General features: G+C 52.9%; 1 protein-coding gene across 1 annotated transcript in view; it reads left to right on the top strand.

Moving 5' to 3' along the window:
- The window catches only part of CDH22 (cadherin 22), a gene marked incomplete at its 5' end in the record, with an annotated part of 69121 nt that extends 49505 nt beyond the window's left edge, over positions 1–19616 (top strand). Inside the window, 4 exons of the mRNA XM_006922078.1 lie at positions 9817–9938; positions 10057–10174; positions 15655–15906; positions 18789–19616. Of these exons, the coding sequence (XP_006922140.1) occupies positions 9817–9938; positions 10057–10174; positions 15655–15906; positions 18789–19354 (1058 nt within the window). The remainder of the gene's footprint in view (positions 1–9816; positions 9939–10056; positions 10175–15654; positions 15907–18788) is intronic.
- Positions 19617–20313: the final 697 nt, after the last annotated feature.

Raw genomic sequence — 20313 nt, 5'->3', positions numbered from 1 at the left:
CTAATACATATTCTAGGCTAGTCACTTCTAGCACGGGCTTTTATTGAATCATGATCAGTAACAGATCAGCACCCATTTTACCGATGGGAAAAATCAAGGCTCAGAGCATAGGAGACTTGCCCAAGGATATACAGCAGCAAAGCTGCGATTTGGACCCAGGCCGCCCGGTTCTGATCACAGCATTGCTGTGTGTGGACTCCTTTTTCCTGGTGCTGTCTGCTCTCTGAGCCCCACCCCCGTCCCACCTACCAATCCTGAGCAACTGACAGTGGCCAAGGAAAAGGCTGGTCACTAGGCTAGAGACCTGCCCTCTATGAGCTGCATTCCACAACCTCTGCCCAACCCTAACCGGCATAGTAATCGACAGGAAATGAATGGTTGCTACTTCACAATATCTGTGGGAGGATTAAGTAGGAAAATTCATAGAAAGAATTTAGCATAGTACTTAATAAGTGCTCAGTTAGTGGTATCTATTGATCTCGACTCTGTGCACTTGACTTACGCACTGACTGTGGGCCAGGCATTCTACAGTGATGTGCTCATTAAATCTTCCCACCTGAGGTGTCAGTCAGCTGTTATCCCCTACCGGTGGATGAGGGTCAGGGAAAGTCATTTGTCCAAATTCCCAGCCCCAGCCTGTCTGACTCCAGAGCCCAGCTCTCAGCCAGATACCCCTCAAGTCATAATTCCTTGGTGCCAGGCATGAAGCCAGGAGTGTCACCAATAATCCACCCACTCCAGCCTCTCACTATCTCCAAGAGACAAGGACAAAATTATTATCCCTGCTTTATAGATGAGGAAAGAGGTTCAGGGAGGAAGAATAGTGGCCTCAAGGTCACAGGGCAAGTCCACGTGGGGCTAGGATTCCACCCCAGACTTCTCACCTCCCGGAAGCCAGCCTGAGCCCCAAGTGCAATGCCAATGGATCTGCCCATCCGCGCCCTCGGGCTAAATCATCCATCTGGCTGCCTCAGAAGCAGGGGATGCTCACAGGGTCACTGAGGCCCCACCTGCTCCGGGTATAACAAACATAAGGTGACGAGAATCAGAGGGGAAATATTTATACACAGCAGCGGAGTTCTGCGAGCCCGTCAGAGAGAGCTGCACTCAGCCGGGAACCGCGGCCTGTCCTACTGGATTACCTCGAGACTCCCAAACCACTTAGTATGCCAGCTCCCCTCTCCCCGAACTTCTGAGTCATCCATTCTGCCCATGCAGACGCTCCTTCCCTGACATTATCTTTAACGTTTTGTAATCATGAAATATTAATGACCGATATTGAATTTAAAGTACAATTTGTGTCTGAATCCTTCGGTGGAAAGGGCAGTTGTAAAGGGACAGTCTTCAAAGAGACGGGGTGGGGCAGGGGGGACTTGGAAAGCCAGCGCTGAGTGGGGGGTGCCAGGGGGCTGCATCTGGCCCCCTCCTCCAGGGCGGTCAGGCCCTAAGCTGATCCGGAGGGGTGGTATCCAGCTGCCCGGGACAGCCAAGTATTAACCAGATGTGGGGCTAGGATTCCACCCCAGACTTCTCACCTCCCGGAAGCCAGCCTGAGCCCCAAGTGCGATGCCAATGGGTCTGCCCATCCGCGCCCTCGGGCTAAATCATCCATCTGGCTGCCTCAGAAGCAGGGGATGCTCACAGGGTCACTGAGGCCCCACCTGCTCCGGGTATAACAAACATAAGGTGACGAGAATCAGAGGGGAAATATTTATACACAGCAGCGGAGTTCTGCGAGCCCGTCAGAGAGAGCTGCACTCAGCCGGGAACCGCGGCCTGTCCTACTGGATTACCTCGAGACTCCCAAACCACTTAGTATGCCAGCTCCCCTCTCCCCGAACTTCTGAGTCATCCATTCTGCCCATGCAGACGCTCCTTCCCTGACATTATCTTTAACGTTTTGTAATCATGAAATATTAATGACCGATATTGAATTTAAAGTACAATTTGTGTCTGAATCCTTCGGTGGAAAGGGCAGTTGTAAAGGGACAGTCTTCAAAGAGACGGGGTGGGGCAGGGGGGACTTGGAAAGCCAGCGCTGAGTGGGGGGGTGCCAGGGGGCTGCATCTGGCCCCCTCCTCCAGGGCGGTCAGGCCCTAAGCTGATCCGGAGGGGTGGTATCCAGCTGCCCGGGACAGCCGAGTATTAACCAGATTAGCTAGACGCTTCCCCATCCGGGTCACCCCAGGCCACGTCATGTCTTACAGCACCCTGATTTTTCCTTCGTAGCACAGAGCACGCTTTAGGATTCCTGTGCACATTTGTGGGAGTAATTAGTTAATCTGTCTTCCTGAATGAATGGCTAAACGGGCTGGCCCACCAGTTCGGACGGAGGGTGGCATGACGGAGACTTGGTTCCAGCTGCATGATTCCTTCTTGTCGCCTTCGTTTTCTCATCTATAAAATGGTACTATATTGAAGGACTAGAAGGATAATAACTATTAAAAATAGCAGTTTCTATTTATTTGAAGCTTACAATATGCCAGACATCATACTGAATGCTTTCTATCATGCTGAGTGTTTTATATAAAACATCTCATGTCATGTACATTAGAAATCACTCACGTTAGGTGCTTAGCACGGTAACTGGCACACGGTAGTTGCTATTTATAGCCAGAGAAAGAATCTGAGGAGAGAGGGGACGTTTGACACGATGGGCTGCAGCACCACCCACCTCCACTTCATCGCTGAGGAAACGGAGCCTCAGGAAGGAAAGCAACTTGCCCAAATCCACCAACGAGGTGGCTTTCTGACACCCCATCCAGTGTTCCTTAGAGGGATCTGAGGAGGCAGGAGGAAGGAGCAGGGAGGGGGTGTGGGGCTGCAGTGGGGTTTGAGTGGCAGAGAGTGCTCAGTTTCTTCCAGGGACAACACCCCCATGTCTGTTCTCAGCCAGTGTTCCTGATGGCCTCTGTCGCCCACCTGGCCCTGGCTGGGCACTAGGATTTGGTAATACGAGGCCACTGACCTTGGGAGCTCACAGGTGGGCAAGAGAGACACACATCAACGAGTGGAAGTAAGGGGGCAGTGGGCACCGGGAGGAGCATGGAGGGTCTTCCCAGCCAGAAGGGAAGAAGGCAGGAAGGCTTTCCCAGAGGACGGGACATCTGACTTGGGTCTCCAAGGCTGAGGAAGCCTTTGAAAGGGGATTTGAGTGTTCCCAGCAGAACGATCAGTGAGTGCAAAGGCCTGGAGGCTCGGGCAGAGTCCACTGCCCATTCCGACGACAGATACGTGCCGTGTATCCAGAGGCTGGGGCTGGAAGATGGAGCAGGCAAGATGAGGTGGGCATGCGGAAGTTCTCAGGATGTCCTGTGAGGAGCCGGACATCTCCCGGAAATGACGGGGAGCAAATGGAAGTCGTTGAGCAGAAGAGTGACATGGTCAGATGTGTGGTCCCCAACATTCCCTCAGGCTGATAGGGGAGGGCAGACAGGAGGGGGCCGGCCTGGAGCAGGAGAACAGACGAGAGGCTGTCAGGAAGACCCAGGCTTAGATGCATGCTGGGGCGGCCAGGGCAGGGCTGGGACGGTGGGAGGAAGCGCCAGAGAGGCCGAGTGTGGGGGAGAAGTTTGACACGATCCTGCATAAAGGGGGCCACTCTGAGAGACAGTAAACTTCTTGTCACCAGAGGTATGTAACTCAGGCCTGGGCTCCACTTGGGCTGGGTAACTCCCGGGATCCCGTGCCACCCAGCGGATGCCGACAAGAGCAAAGGTTTTGTGACATCTGTAGAGACTCCATAGGACAGCCCAGAACATCAGGCCCAGCTCAGCCCTAGGGAAGAAAACCTTGTCCCACACCCCCCTCCCCATTCCAGAGTCCCTACTTCACCCGGAAGTCCTCCCCAACCCTCTGGAGGTCAAAGCCTTCAATCTCCACGTGGAGGCCAAACACATGATACAAGGGACAGAGAAGCACCTGAAACTCTCGCTTCCATGGGAGGTGAGCGGGGACAGGGCAGGAAGGGCAAGGAGGCCACTCCTGACAGCCCTGACAGCCCCTCCGCTGGAGCACCCCCACCTGCTCAGCCAGCTCCCCTCACTGTCCTGTCTTGGCTGGCTGGTAATTGGGATGATAAATCTTCCTGCTCAGCTGGCCAGCTCTAATCAGAGCCTGGTGTTCAGATGCAATTTAATTCCCTTGGGAGGAGGAGGGGCTGAGGAGCTGGTGGAGAAAGGGGTCCGGGTTCTGCTCCTACCCCCTACCACAGCAAGTGAGTGGGAAAGAGGCACCTTCCAGCTGCCCCCTCCCTCTCTCCCTCCCTCCCTCTCCCCACTTCCCACTCTCCTTCCCACTCCCACTCTCGAAACCTCACGTCTCTCTCTCTCTCTCTCTCTGAGCTTCTCTCTCTTTCTGTGACAGCCAAGGAGAACTTCCAAGTCCAACTCCATTTGTTTTACTGATGAGAAAACCTTAGTCCAGAGAGGGGGCAGGAACAGTCATGGCCAGACCACTTCTGAGATGGAGGGATCCTGGAGGGGGAACGACCCTCACAGAATTAGCCCATCCGAGAAGGTCTCGGTCTCTCCCTGTCACCTCCCCAGCATCCCAGCGTACTCAGGGATGTCACAGGCAATGAAATCCATTTATTCAACACCCTTTGTTAAGCACCTACTGTGCGCCAGACACATGGGTGCTAGGGATACAGCAGTAAACAAAATAGACAACAATTCTGCTTACTTTCTAATAGGGGAGACGGATGAGAACACGTTAGGCAAGTAAAATCACAGGGGATGTTGGATAAGGGTTACCGAGAGAAATAGCAGGAAAGGGGTGTCTGGTGGTAGACAACAATTCTGCTTACTTTCTAATAGGGGAGATGGATGAGAACACGTTAGGCAAGTAAAATCACGGGATGTTGGATAAGGGCTACCGAGAGAAATAGCAGGAAAGGGGTGTCTGGTGCGATGGCGAGGGGCACATTTAAATAAGGGAGGGCCCTCTGGGAAAATATTTGGGCAAAGAACTGAAGGAGGGGAAGGAACAGACTTGGAGCAGAGCTAAAGGGAGAGAGGGCTGAGGGATGAGGCCAGAACGGTGGTGACAGGAAGAGCCGACGGGGCCTTGCGGGCATGCAAGACTTTATACTCTGATTGCCCAGGACTGAGGCCGTCCAGGAAAGCTTCCAGGTGGAGGCAGAGACATTCATTTGGGACCTGGAGGGCAAGTAGGACTCTGCCAGCTAAAGATGGTAAGAAAGTCAATACCATCTGGTGGTTGGAAAGTCTCCCTTTGGAACTAGACCCAGGTTAAAGTTCTGGCTCCATTGATTTTCCCTTTGAGAACTTGGGCAAGTTCTTTTCCTCTCTGTGCTGGTTTTCTCATCAATGAAACAGCAATAATACTAGTTCGTTCCTCCCACAATCGTTGACAGGATGACGTGGGCGGCACAGACGCTGGCCCATGGCAGGTGCTCAGTATGTGCTGGCTGGTGTTCTTCTGGGAAGGAGCACCCTCCTAGCAGTGCCCCCACAGAGTCACCAGGCCACGTCCCATCTCCCCTCCGTCCTCCAAGCTCAGTTGGGTTCAGTTGCTAGGTGAGTAACTGCCAGGGGATGGGGTGCTCCTTGGAAGAGATCTAGAGTCATGATCCACACCTCCCTTCACCGCAGGGCCTTTGCACATGCTCCCTGGGGCACTCTCTCCCTCCCATCCCCGTCATCTAATCGGTTTAACAATGGTTTTCATGGTACCTCCTTTACTTCCTAGTTGGATCTCAGCCTAAAACTCACCTAGAGAAAATACCCCAGCACCCCACCAGGGCAGGGTCCCCTGCTGCCTGCTCTCACAGCTCCTGAACTTTTATCTCTCAGTTTTTAGCACAGTCTGGAGTAATGTTTATCCCTGCCACTAGACTGAGAGACCATGTTGGTCTTGTTCAGTGTTGTGTCCTTGGTACAAAGGAGATGCTCAATCCATACTCGTCAGCAAAAACCAGAAGTCTCAGCTCCAGATTCCTCGGTCCAACCCCCCAATCCATTATATGTAAGGGATGCTGGGGCCCAAAGAAGGTAAGAGATCTGCCCACACTGCACAACCATTCTCCTGCCCCAAGTCCAGTCTCTTCCTGAGGCAGCCAATGAACTTTTCCCTTGGCCCATCGGCCCCCCAGGGCCTCACCTGCCACCTCCCAGATTAATGGCGAGCCAGCTCAGGGAAGAAGCACCGGGCCGAAGCACGTTTAATTTTAATTTAGGAATCCGTTAAGGCTGCAGGCCCGCTCAGCTCTGGGCTGTCAATCAGCCTTCCTCAAGGCTGCATCAATTAGTTTAAAAATATTGAATGTAATTTTGCCTGACACAACATATTGCAGCTACTGCAAAATATAATTTATTTTAGAAGAAGAAATAATTAAACTAATTTGCATGTCAGTCAGCTGAACTGAGATGCCAAGAGGAGGGGTGGGACCCGTGGGGGATCTGGCCCCTGGAGAGCGGACAGCTGCTGCCGGGTATTGGGTGAGGTCAGCGTGCGCCCGGGTCCGAGCAGTAGTCACCGCTGAACGGACAAATATCCAGACAGCTAGAGGGCCCGCCGGCCTTGTATCTAAACCAAGCACCGGACTTGGACACAGGAAACCTAGGACCCAACCGAGCTCTACCCTTGACTGGCCTGTGGCTTTGAGCAAATTCCTGCTCCTGTCTGGGCCTCGGTTTTCTCGTCTACAAAATGGGTTTCACAAGACCTCCTTTCCAGACTGCCTTGAGGATCGAATGGGGTCATAGATAAGAAAGCTTGTTATAAACTGGGAAGTCCTGCACAGAGGTGAAGGATAATTAATGGATGAATTCTTTGTTTTATATCAGAAACATTTAAGGTGGTAAAAGTGTGAATTATTATTATCGATTCTTACAAATGGTGCTTACTGTGGTCAGGAGGGGTTTGGAGAAAGTCATTCAGATTCCGCCACCTGCCAGTCACCCAAGGCAGTGGCTGGCAACCCTTCTTACACATTAGATTCGTGGAGCTGTTTAAAAAACATCAATGACCGAGCCTTGGGCACTGGTGTGTTTTAAAGGTTTTCCAGGTGCTTCTAGTATGCAACCAGGCTGGAGACTGCTGCAATGTCAAGGGCACTGGACCCTGACTTTGGGCTGGCCCACAAACTCTGGGAGTTCCAGGACAGCCCCAATTTCGGGGGTCCCTAGGGTAAGCTTTGCAGGTGGCGACTTTGGCAAGGTAGAGGCTCACCTCTTCGGTGCCCCACCTGACTCATGCCAAAGAGTTCAAGGCTTTCCCAAGAGGTGACTTGTGACATTAAAAAAAAAAAAGGAAGGACAACAACAAAACGGAAATTATGTGAGGTGAAGGATGCGTTAACTGACTTTACTGTGGTAAACATTTCACAATGTATACGGGTATCAGATCATCCCATTCTACACCTTAAACGAACACCAGGTTATATGTCAATTATATCTCAATAAAGCGAGACTTTAAAAAAAAAAAAAGCAGAAGAGGCCCAGCAGAACCCAAAGAAGTGCTGCCATAATGGGGTCTCACTGGCAGTGGATCCAGCCTTCCAGCAGGGTGAATCCTGTGCTAATGGCGGTGGAGACGGAGACGGTGAGGGAGGGGCGTGTCCTGCTCTGAGGCCTTCCTTCTGCGTGGCCCATGGAACCCTGTCTCTGCCTCCAGCCCCTGCACCACCCCCATGTCAAGGGAGGGGTCCCAGGAAGGGCACTCAGGCCCTGGCCGCCCCCTTACCCTCCCTCTGACTCAGCAGAGAGGTGGCTGTTCCCGGCAGCAGCCCTCACCCTCCCCACCGTCTGTCTGTTTAAGTTCTCCAGCAACACACTCTTAAAAATAACAACTCACCCGGCATTCCCAGTCACGACTCCCATCTCTCGCCCTCGGAAAAACCCCCTCTAATCACTGAAGCAGCGGATCTGGGTGAGCTGAGGAGATAAGGTGCCCCTGGCTAAGGGGAGCTCCGGAGAGGGGTCAGAGTCTGAGTTAATTAAACACACACACACACACACACACACACAGTCCTTTCCCAGACACCTCAGGAGGTGGCTGCACCTGCCTTTTAGTCTCCATTTCTATCAAGACGCACGAGCAGCTGCAGTCGGCACCCAGCAGACCCTGAGTTCAGAGGATGAGGCAGAAGACCAGCCCTAGCCTCCCCCAAACTCATGGGGTGCCTGGCTGCCTGGAAGCTTCCAGGTTGTCCCCCAAGGAGCTCCCTGCCAGCGAGGCCAGAGACCCAGCCATCGAGTCACTACTGGGCAAAGGGGTAGTTTCCTCTCCCCAGGGATGTCCTTGAAGTCACCGGGGGAGGAGCACGTCAGTAGTGAACTCATGGCTAAGACAGCCGAGGACAGGACACCAATGGGCATTCAGAGGTCTGGGCGGTGAGGCTAGAAAGGGCCAACATTTGGGGTGCTGCTCAGAGAGGACGGGCTGAGATGAGGTGTCCCAGCATCCTGGTCACTTGATGTCACTGCTGAACAGCCCCTTCGAGGGTGTTTTTTTTATTCAATAAATCCTTATGTAGCAATTGCTGTGTGTTTTAGAGACTTTACAGATATTAACTCAATCTGTCCTGTTAACCAACCCATTGCTAGTAATCTCATTCTGCTGGGAAGGAAACTGAGCCACAGAGAAGACAAGCGAGTTGGCATGGATCACACAAAACTAAGTGACAGAGTTGGGACAGAACCACGTGGCTCCAGAGTTCTTGCTCTTAATCACGATGCTCTATTTATTTTCCGGGTGTGGAAGCTGAAATCAGAGAGGGAAGGGTCTTACTCACGGTCAAGCACTGGGTCAAGGACGGAGCCAGGCCTGGGATTCAAGCCTCTTTCCACCTAAATCCTTCCAGGCTTCATTCATTCATTCATTAAACAAATGTATTAGAACCTACTCTGTGCCATTTTCCATAATTCTGGGAACCCAAGGAGTAATATAGCAGAGACCTTGGCCTCAAAGGCATCACAGTTAGAGGGGTTGGGGACGTTATGGTTTTCCTGAGGACCCCAGGCCAAGACCCACCTCCAGTGGACTTGTCTTGCCCTCTCAGGATCAAGTCTTGAAAGAACAGAAGTTTGGGAGTTCAGTTGCCAGCTGACCAAGTCTTTAAACTTTCCCACGTTTTCATTTCTCTTCTGCAATATGGGGATATAAATTGTACCAAACCACAGGGTTGCTACAAGGATACCTGAAGTAATAGGCGTGGATGCCCCAGGTCCATTCTGTGTACTCTGTGATGATGGGATGGAGCTGGCAATGGTGACGACAGCTGTTGTCAGAGCGGGAGCGGAGGCGGTGATGTGATGGGCTCAGTGTTTGTGATGACGGGAGAGATCGCGAAGGTGGTAGTAGTGGACAGGGCGGTGGCGATGGCAGTGGTGATACATCTAATGGTGATGGTAGTGACGGTGATGATCTCATCGTGATGGTGACAGAGGTGTCGTGCCGGCATGAGTGATAGTGGTGAGGATGCTGACGGTGGTACTGTAGCTGCGCTGGTGGAGGTGGCCATGAGAATGCTACTGGTGGCAGCGGTGATCGTAATGGTGATGATGGTGGTGGCGGTCGATGGTGATGGTATTATTGGTGATGGCGATGGGTGGTATTGGTGATTAGGGTGGTGAAGGTTGGGTGATGATGCCAGTGGTGCCCGTGCTAATGGCGGTGGAGACGGTGATGGTGATGACCCACTGATGCCAGATGTCCTCACTCCTGGTCCTGGTACTACTGATCCACCCACACATCTCTCAGTGTGACCCGTTGCCTGATCTTGTCCACCAGCAGGTGGGGGGTTGTCTCACACCTGATGCCTCTCACCCTCCCCTGGTGCTCTTGTTACAGACAATCATGCCCAGCTCTCCCGGGCATCCCTAAGGATCCGAATCCTGGATGTGAATGACAATCCCCCGGAACTGGCCACACCCTACGAGGCGGCCGTGTGTGAGGACGCCAAGCCAGGCCAGGTACCACCAAGGGGCTGGGGACTTCGGGTTGCTGCCGGGACTGACCAGGGTACCCTCTACCCAGGCCCAGAGGGGGCTTGGCCTCACATCAGTCCCCTGCCCCCTCTTCAACCTTCAGCTCATCCAGACTATCAGCGTGGTGGACAGAGACGAGCCCCAGGGTGGGCACCGCTTCTATTTCCGTCTGGTGCCTGAAGCTCCCAGCAACCCCCATTTCTCTCTGCTTGACATCCAAGGTGAGTTCTCTCTGAACCCCCAAATTTTAGGGTGCCTGGAGGGAGGGGCCTAGCCTTCCCACCTTGTCCCCACATTACAGATGGTGAGACTGAGGCATCCAGAGGCCCAGGAGGCCAGTGTTCAGTCCAACATCACAGAGAAAGTCCGGGCCAAGCTGGAACTGTTACTCAGCCCGCTGGCCAAACGCTGAAGAACGAGCAGGTTGTGGGTTGGCAGAGTGGAGAGGGGGCATCTCAAGGGTAGAGACTGGTAGGCGGAAACATACAGAGAGGCGATCCATGAGGAGCGAGTGGACCAGAGTCCAGGGTGGAGAGAGCCCCTGGTCTAAGCGAAGGCTGAAATAAGCCACATGCGCACATTCCCGCCCTTCAGTTTAATAAATACTTTACCCCACTCCCTTGCTCTGCATCCTGATGGCCACCCTGGGAGGTGGTTTTCTTACTCCAACCCCCTTTTGCGGGTCATGAAACCGAGACTCTAAGAGATAAGAGACCTGCCCGGAGTCCTATAGGGAGTCAGTGGTGAGGCTGAGATTCAAACCCACACCTGTCTCAGGCCCAGTGTGCTTCCTGCCTTAGCTCTACCTTGAAAGGAAACTGCCCCACCCAGCCTGAACTGATCCCCTGTGAGACACGCCCCAGCAAGTTCCCCAAGGACCTGAAGTCTGAACCTTCGAGGAATAGACTGGGGAACCGGGAGTCGGGGCGGTGGGGTGGGAGGAAGATGTGGCCAACGCACAGGAGTGAGGGACCTGGGTCCCAGTCCAGGCTCACTTCACTGCTCTCTTTGCAGCAACTCTGGCAAGGTCTGCACCTCTCTAAGCCTGTTTCATCATCTGTAAAATGAGGCTGAAAATGCCAGCCACCTCAGGTGGCTGTGTGGCCTCAGTCAGATGAGGGCTAATGAGGTATATTGTTAGTAACTACGACATGTTATTTCCTTCGTTCGGCAATTATTTACTGAGCATTTATTGAAACACAGTGCCCACATGTCAGGCACAGTGGCAAACAAGACAAAATCCCTGCCCTCCGGAGTTTACATTCTAGTGAAGGGAGAAAGAAATGAAACAAATAAATAATGTGTTGGGGACGGTAAGTGCCTAGGGGGTGAGGGGAGGAATAATGCAATAGTCATAAGAGTCTGGACTTTGTTTTATTCAGTGCTGGACCCTGGGTGCCTAGAGCAGTGTCTGGCACACAGTAGGTGTTCAATAAAGTGTCTTAAACAAAACAGGAGAAAATAAATCAGGATGAGAGTAGAAGCTATTTTAAATAAGGCGGTCTGGGAAGGCCACCCGAAATAGTGAGCAGGGATCGAAAGGAAATGAGGGAGTGAGCCATGCAGATAACTGGACAAAGAATGATCCAGGTGGACAGACAGCAAGTGCGGAGCCCCCGAGGTGAGAGCAGTCCCAGGATGCTCAAGGAGCAGGAGACCTGTGTGGTTGGAGTGAGTGAGTGACGGGACTAGGAGCAGATGCAGTGCCGGGGGCCAGACCTTTCTGGTTCCTTTTGACTCTGGTGCAGGTCTGGAATCAACCCCCAAGACCCCTACACCCCTCTCCTCCAAAGGGAGAGACCTCCATGGCCTCCGAAGCCGGAGCCATCTGTATTTCCAGGAGTCATATTAAAAATATTGAACACCTAGTGCAGTTCAGATAACCAATCAGAAAGGACACTGGCCATAAATAGCTTGGAGCAGGACCCTGGAGCCCCTGCAGTGCCAGGCTTTAACTCCTAGTGGCTTGATCGTGTCAAAGTTTAGGAGGTGCCTGGGGAAAAGGCTAAGGCAGCAGGGAAAGACTTGAGGGGCTCAGAGTCATAGCTACTTGAACCTTTTTGGAACTATTTCAATATTTTAACAATCGGTACCACCTGTCCTGCCTGCTCATTATTCCAATGGTGTCCTGAGCTGGCCCCAGAAGACACAAATAACCCTGGCGTGACCTTGCCTAATTCGTAAGTCTTTCCAACCCAAGGGGCCTGAGGTTCTCTGCCCCAAATGCCTCTCTTTGACCAGAGGCCAGCAAAGCTGCTATGCGGTAGGACCACCTGGTATGAGCCTTAGGAGCGAGGGTGGCAGCAGCCATGAAAGGTCTCCTGCTCCAGTGTCCCAGCCTCTTCCCACACTGTGCCAAGCCCCCTCTCCCTCACCATATAAATATCCTAGGTGACGAACGGCTACCCCAACCCATCTGTTTCTTTGTACAAATTTGTAGCCAGTTTGGAAACCTGATTTATAAATATTGTTTTTGCAGCCAAGGATTGACACTGATATATGTCAGGCCAGATGGATGGATGCAGTGCTGGGCGCAGAGCCCACCTAGAAGGTTGGGGTAGGGGTCTGGGGTAGCCAGTGGCTTCCCCAACTGAAGCCAGACACTGCCCAGGAGGACAGCTCAGGGGTTCAGGGATGATGCCTAGGGATTCCCTCTTAAGGAGTGAAAGAGTGGCAGAGACCAGAGCTCTTAAAACATATGGCTCCAAGGCCAAAGACAGCAACCCTGGGAAACAAACATTCCTCTCCTCTCCGTTCTTGCTTAGGAATTTGAGGCTGAGCCAGAGCCAGCCACTCATTTTTCAAATCTGTTTAATTCTCTGTGCCTCTACTATTGCTATTATCTCACACCCAAAACACACAATAGCTCCCTAACTGCTCTTCCATGTCCACTCTTGTCTTTTACATTAGAAGCTTCCTTTCCTGGAATATAGGTTCAGCAAGGGCAGGGACCCTGTCTGTCTGATTCATTACTATATACTCAGGGACTACAATAGACTTGACACATAAAGGGCGCCCAATTAGAATTTGCTGCTGAATGAATGAATATGTCACTAGGTCACTTCTTTGCTTAAAACCCACCAATCAGCAGCCTCCCATTGCTTTTAAGAAAATAACCCATGGTAAATTCTTTACCATGGCCTCTAAGACTTTCCATGATGAGCCCCTGCCTCTCCCTCCAGCTTTATCTTGACTCACATTAGCCATCACCCTCATCCTTCTAGCCACAAAGAATTGCTTTGGGTTCCTTGAGTGTATTTTGTTTCTTCCAAGCTCAAGGCCTTTGCATGGGCTGTTTCCTCTCTTTGAACTAATCATTCAGAGCTCAGCAATATCACTTCTTCCAAGAAGCCCTCCCTGACCTTCCAGACTGGGTCAAGTCCTCTGTTAGGTGCTCTTCCTATATGTTTTCTATTTACCACTCACCAGGGTTTGTGATTGTCGACTAAATCATGGGTCTATTTGATTAACATTGTCTCAGATATAAGCTCACATCCAGGACTATTGGTTTAGCTCTCCATTGTTTTCCCCCAGTGATTAGCATGGTGCCTAGCACATAATTGTTGCTCAATAAAGATTTATTGGATGGAAGGATGGAAAGATGGACAGATGGGTGAATGGATGGATGGTTGGGTAGACGGATGTATGTGTGGGTACAGGACGGATAGATGGATAGATGATTTGACAGGCGGATGGAAAAGGTAGCTATGCCAACAATTTACTGGATAGATTCAGACAAGTCACTTCTCTCTGAGCCTCAACTTCCAGACATAAAATGCAGATAATGTTACAACTCTTGGTTGTGAAAATTAAACATTGCTATGTATTTAAGTACCCACGCAGTCCTTGATGCTTAGAAAGCATGTAGTACATGCAAAGAACTCCCACCATTCCCCCTCTCTGCTTTTCTCAGGGGAAGGCAGATATTTTCACAGCTGGGATTGACGCGATCTTTGACAGGAAGGCTAGAGCCCAAGCCAAAGCTTGAGGAACTAACCCAGGACCACCAGTTACCCCCAAAGTTGTGGTTCATTCAAGTGTCATTCTTCAAGCCTGGCTCGGTGCCAAGCAAGAGACAGGCATGCTCTGATATAACACAGCGTGACGAGCACTGTAACAGAAATGTATGTGCCTGGCACCTGCGTAGTCAAAGCAGGGAGAGGAGAGCCATAAATCCTTCCTTCCCAGGGAAGCGGAGAAAGGAGGCCACAGAAAAGAGGTGACATTTAGCTGGAGCATGACGGATGAGGAATTTGCCCAGGCAAGAAGGTGGAGAGAGGGTGTTTCAGATACCAGGAACTTGGTGAGTAAAGGCAGAGCAGCCTAGACAGAGTGGGCATAGAGTGCAGTACCAGGAACATGAAAAAAAGAAAAAGCAGCATTTATTATGAATTTCTATGTGCTGGGAGCTATTCTCAGGGTTATGCATGAATTTTACCATTGATTCCTCACACCAACGTGATACTGTTCTCCTCAGTTACAGATTAGGAAACCGATGTCCGTAGAAGCTAAGTCAATGTCCCAAGCCAGTAAATTGTTGACTCGGCATGATTTTTAACATGTTTATGGAAATTTTCAAATGGGTATAAAAGTAGCTAGAATAATATGATGAACCCTCACGTGCCTATCTCATGAGCTTCAACTCATGACCAATCCTGCTTCAGCTGGACCTCTAGCCCACTTCCCAAATGTGCTCAAGGTCACAAGTCAGCCCGCCAAGGTCTCTTTTTCCTGCATTGTGTCGTGATGAGGAAGACCAGGACAGGGGCCCTGGAACGGGGGCTGCAGGAAAGAGGGTGGGTTTCCTGGGGCCACAAAGCTGGGGAAGGGGCCTAGGCCGCCAAAGACTGCGGTCGGAGAGACCAGCCAGAAGACTGTGAGGAGAGGGAAAAGCACTCAGAAAGGCTGGGCCTCTTCTTGAGGAGTTGGCTATGAAGGGCGGGGGGACAGTGGCCACCTGGGCTGTAGTGCTTCTGACCACCATGTGGGCAGCCATCGAAATGACTGAGGCTCAGGGATGGCCTGACCCATACAGGAGAGATGCAGAGGAGACAGAAAGTCCAAGGAAAGTGGACACCATGTGCTCCAAGACCAGACACCCACCCCCCAAGTCCTGCCTTGCGTTCCCAAAAACAAGTAACAGCGGAGCAATGAGTGTGACTTCCGTTAGCTCACTGTTGCCAGCCAGAGTTCCCAGTCTTCTCTGATGACCCAGAACTTGTCAGGGCCCAGAAAGCCATAACCCAAGGACCACAAGACCCCAGGGTCAGGATGCATTGGACAGCTGGGGTGGAATCTGGAACAAAAACTGGCCGTTGAGACAAAGGGCAAAAAAAAAAAAAAAAAAGTGACATAGCCAGAGACAGGACCTTGGCACAGCTGAGGACAAAATCTTGGAATAGCTTGAATTGGAAAACAGAATCTTGAGACAGCTAGGAATAGAATCTAGGGACAGCTAAGGACAGAACTGTGGGCTATATGGCTGAGAACAGGATCTTCAGGCAGCTGAGGGCAGAATTTGGGGACAGCTGGTAACATAATTTTAGGAGATCAGGAATATATCCATGGGTCAGTTGGGAGGCAGTAGCTTGGGTCATCAGGAGGCAATTCCCGAGGTGGAATCAGGAGGTGGCTGGGACAGGGGCATCACATGCCGCTCTCTGGACTCCAAGTCACATGCTCCTCCCTTTTTCCGGAGCAGACAACACGGCCGCAGTGCACACGCAGCACCTGGGCTTCAACCGGCAGGAGCAGGATGTGTTCTTCCTGCCCATCCTGGTGGTGGACAGCGGGCCGCCCACGCTGAGCAGCACGGGCACCCTCACCATCCGCATCTGCGGCTGCGACAGCTCCGGCACCATCCAGTCCTGCAACACCACAGCCTTTGTCATGGCCGCCTCCCTCAGCCCTGGCGCCCTCATCGCCCTCTTGGTCTGTGTCCTCATTCTGGTCGGTGAGTCCTCCGAGAGCCACCCCCGGCCCAGTGGGCCCCCATCCTGGGTCTTGGATTTCCTTTCTTAGTAGTCCCCGTGGGGCCTCAGTTTCCCTCTCTGTACAAGGAAAAGCTGGCCCGAATGACTCCAAGCTCTAACATGCGGCTCCTATGAAAAGTCTTCTAAGTACAGATCAGCCCCACCAGGGACTCCGGACCATGTCAGCCCTCACCTGAGACTAAGTCACTCTGGCCCACCTTCTACACAGCCCAAACTCTCCCTAATTTTTAAAAACCAAACATATTTTTTAAATTCTCTCATGTCTATTGTCCTATTTTGTTCTCTATTTAGGACTTTTAGTATAAAGGGCTCGTACGAAGCTCACAACCACTCAGCCAGGTGTATCGTCCCCGTTTTTCAGATGAGGAACCTGAAGCTCAGAGAGGTCAAGTGGTTCGCATAAGGGGACACAAGTCATCTGACCTAGAATCAGGACTTCTCTCCCTGTGCTCCCTGCTCCTTTAACTGCCCCACCTGCTATGAATCTAAATGGGGAGGGGGGGAGCAGGTAAAACCTTGGGGCTATAGGACAAAATCTTAAGAATTTGGGGGGCAAAATTTACTTTGGTATCAGTTCTACCAGCAGCCAATCGAACCCCCAAAATGTTCCTAGGGAAGAGGTCAAGTTCTAGGAACCAAACTGGGTTCAAGTAGCCATAATGCCTCCTCTCACCCTCACAGCAGAAAGGCCTTACCTCACTCCTGACTACTGGACTTCACAGAACAGCCAGAGCTAGAAAACTCAAGGGGGGTCCACACTGTAGATACCGGCTTTGCTGAGTTCCCTGGGAGATGTCAACTGCCCCCCACTGCTTGCTGCCTACCACTGGCATAGCTGCTACCCACCCCCGAGGACCTGCCTGTGGCCAGGCTGCACCTCCTCAGGTGCCTACAGAGGCCCTGGGCAGGCTTCTCCTAGCTGGGAGGCCCCAGCCCCTCTTGTCTCCCCTCCCCAGCCCATGGCTCAGAAACCCTTTTTCCACAGGGTGCACTTTACAGCGGTTTCATTTTCCGAGGCAGTGCAAACAAATTTCTGCCTAATTGCCCACAAACGAAGAAAGTGCACATCAGTGCTCTAAAGGTGATGGGCGGAATCGCTGATCGGGCCTGGCACATCTGTCGCCTGCCGCCTGCACTCCCCACCATCTGCTCTCACGGGCATCCCCTTCCGCAGCTCCCGGCCTCCTCCGGCTCCAGAAACCATCCATCCATCTTCCCCACTTCTGTCCTGACACCTTCCCTCCCTCCGGACCTATCCCTGGCCCCCACCCTCTTCCCTGTCATGAGCCACCTTGTTAGGCCATGAGCCAGCACCCTGCCCCATGGCCCTAGCAGCTGACTCTGGCCACCAGCCCAGCAGAGCTGTTTGGAGCAGCAAGGAGAATCTAGGGCCTGGCATAGCACCCAAACACATCTGTCCATCCATCCACCCACCTATCCATTTAATTCTCTCCTTCATTCAACAGTTCCCTATTTATCCATCCAGCGAGGTCTCCCTCGGTGCTAAACTGCACCAGGCACTGGGACTCAATAATGAACAAAAGAGACTAAAAGCCCTGAGTAACTGGAGAGTTGAGGTTGCCATCACTGAGACAGGGGAGACTGAGGGTGAGAAACGGGGAAAGATTTGGACATGTGAAGTTCGAGATTCTCTTAGTTAACTCGGAGGACTTGTTGAGTGGGAAATTGGACGTACAATCTAGAATTCAGGGAAGGAGTCCAGGCTGGAAGTTTTGATAAGGGAGTTGTCAGCCTCTACATGGATCTAAAAGCCATAAATGAGACAAAAAGGAGAGCACCAAGCGCGGGAGTCTGGCTGAAGGTCCAAGGACTGAGTCCCGGGACATCTGATGTTAAGGAGTCCGAGAGGAGAGGAGCAGCCTGCGGGAAGACTGAGTAATCAGTGAAGTGGGAGGAGGCAGAGAGTGTGGAGTGCTGAAAGCCAAGTGAAGAAAGCCAAGGAGGGATGATTCATTCATTCACTCATCCTTTCATTCACCCGAGTTTCCATCCAAGTCTTTATGAAGTCATTCATCCAACAAGCAGCTTCACGTGCTCACCGCAGGCCAGGCACCAAGCTCGGGGAGCATTCCCCACGTCCTCAAGGGTGGTAGAGAGTGTCTGTTTTGGGATGGGAGGAGCCTCTCACATGTTCACACAGCAGGGCCTGTGCCGTGATGGAGCAGTAGTTCTCAAACCTGTAGATCTAGGGTCGAACCCGAGAATTCACATTTCTAACAAGTTTCCGGGAGATGCTTGATGCCGCCGGTCCAGGGACGGAGATTTGAGAACCAGTGTGACAGAGGGAAGAGCCCCTCACCAGGGGACCTTGGAGGTGATGGCACTGAACCTGGCCTGGAGCTCTCAGGGAAAGGCTCCTGCAGGAGATGTCTTGACCTGAGACTCCAAGAACTAAGACAGTGCTCAGAACCTCTGGAGTGGACAGAGGAGGACAACGGTGAGAGAGGTCAGGGTCAAGGACATTTTCCCCTCCCCCCAGCCCTCAGTCGCCCCTTGTGTAACCCCAGCAGCTAGAGACCTCAGGGGTGCATCTCTTCATAGAGTTGAAGATGGAGACCTCCGAGGTTGGGTTCAGCCCGCAACACCCATGAAATCTCTTAACACTGCCCTCTGTAGTCCGGCCCTAATTTGCATACCTCCCAATGGGGGTGGTAGCTCTCTAGATAACTAGTTCAGTTCTGACTGTAAGAAAGGTCTTTTATGCACAGAAATATAGAAAATTTACACCAGCGTTTAGGATGGGCCAGCTAGGTAGGGGGAAGAGGGGCGGAGCGGCATGCCCCGGGCCGGCCCGCACTCACCCCTTCTGTCTCCCACGCAGTGCTGGTCCTGCTGATCCTCACCCTCAGGCGCCACCACAAAAGCCACCTGAGCTCGGACGAGGACGAGGACATGCGGGACAACGTTATCAAATACAACGACGAAGGTGGCGGTGAACAGGACACCGAGGCCTACGACATGTCGGCGCTGCGGAGCCTCTACGACTTCGGCGAGCTCAAGAGCGGCGACGGGGGTGGAGACGGGGGCCCGGGAGGGGGCCCGGCCGGGGGCCCTGACAGCCCGCCGCCGTCCCGCCTGCCCTCGGAGCGCCACTCGCTCCCGCAGGGGCCGCCGAGCCCCGAGCCGGACTTCTCGGTGTTCAGGGACTTCATCAGCCGCAAGGTGGCGCTGGCGGACGGGGACCTGACGGTGCCGCCCTACGACGCCTTCCAGACCTACGCCTTCGAGGGCGCGGACTCGCCGGCCGCCTCGCTCAGCTCGCTGCACAGTGGCTCATCGGGCTCCGAGCAGGACTTCGCCTATCTCAGCAGCTGGGGCCCGCGCTTCCGGCCCCTGGCTGCGCTCTACGCCGGCCACCGCGCGGACGACGAGGCCCAAGCCTCCTAGCCCTCAGCCCTGCCGTCGGGGCGCGGCTGCTGGCCCCAACCAGGACCCGACTAGGCTCCAGGACAAGGCATTTCCCCTGCTCACGCCCTTTCCCACCTTCCCAGGGCGGCCTGAGGGGAGGGGGACTGGTTGGGGGTGGACTCCCCAGTGCTCCCCCACGGGGAAGGGGGTGCAACTTCCTGCCCAAATGTGGGGGAACTATAACCAATGTCTTTAAAACTGCAGCGAGACCAGCACTGCGTGGACCTGGGGTTAGAAAGGGCAGGTGGCTCATTCCGGGCTTGGGGGGGAAACCTGGGGGGAGGACGCTGCCGAAGTGCCACCCAGGTGTCCCCCACCAAGACTTAAGAGGAAAGAAGGGTTGTTCGTTCACTAAGCACCTACTGTGTGCTGGGGTACTGTACAGAGACCATCTTAGTTGTCACAGAAACCATGAGGTGGGGCCCTGCAGGTAATCGATGGAGAAAGCCACCCAGAGAAGTGGCTGTGACCTGTCCAAGGACACCCAGCCAATGAGTGGCGGAGCCTCTGGCATTTACCAGCTGCCTGGCCTTGGGCAAGTGACCTCACTTCTCTGGACCTCAGTTTCCTCATCGGTCAAATGAGGCTAATAACAGAACCTACCTGGGAGAGCTGTGAGGATAAAAAGAGTTCAGAGGTCAAGTGGTTAGGACAGGGCCTGGCACATAGTAGGTGTTCAATAAATGTTAGCCTTTGATACTACTACTGTCTTTGTCGTTACTAGAAGTCCTGTGTGTCTGCATCCCAGGTCTGAGCTCTCCCCCTTGCCCCAGTTGCCCTCCCCATTTTCCCGACATCTCCAGAGGATTAAGAAATGGTCTCAACTGCCTGTCCTGCTCCTGCCCTGAGTTGGGGGTAGGGACTTTCCCAAGGACAGCAGAGCCTTCTGGCGTCTCAGGAAACACCAGGCAACACTGGACCAGGACACGGCAGGAATG

Source organism: Pteropus alecto, unplaced genomic scaffold (genome assembly GCF_000325575.1).
Source record: "Pteropus alecto unplaced genomic scaffold, ASM32557v1 scaffold45, whole genome shotgun sequence".
Taxonomy (NCBI): Eukaryota; Metazoa; Chordata; class Mammalia; order Chiroptera; family Pteropodidae; genus Pteropus; species Pteropus alecto.
Note: the sequence above shows the minus strand (reverse complement) of the source record. Positions and strands in the feature narration are given on the sequence as shown.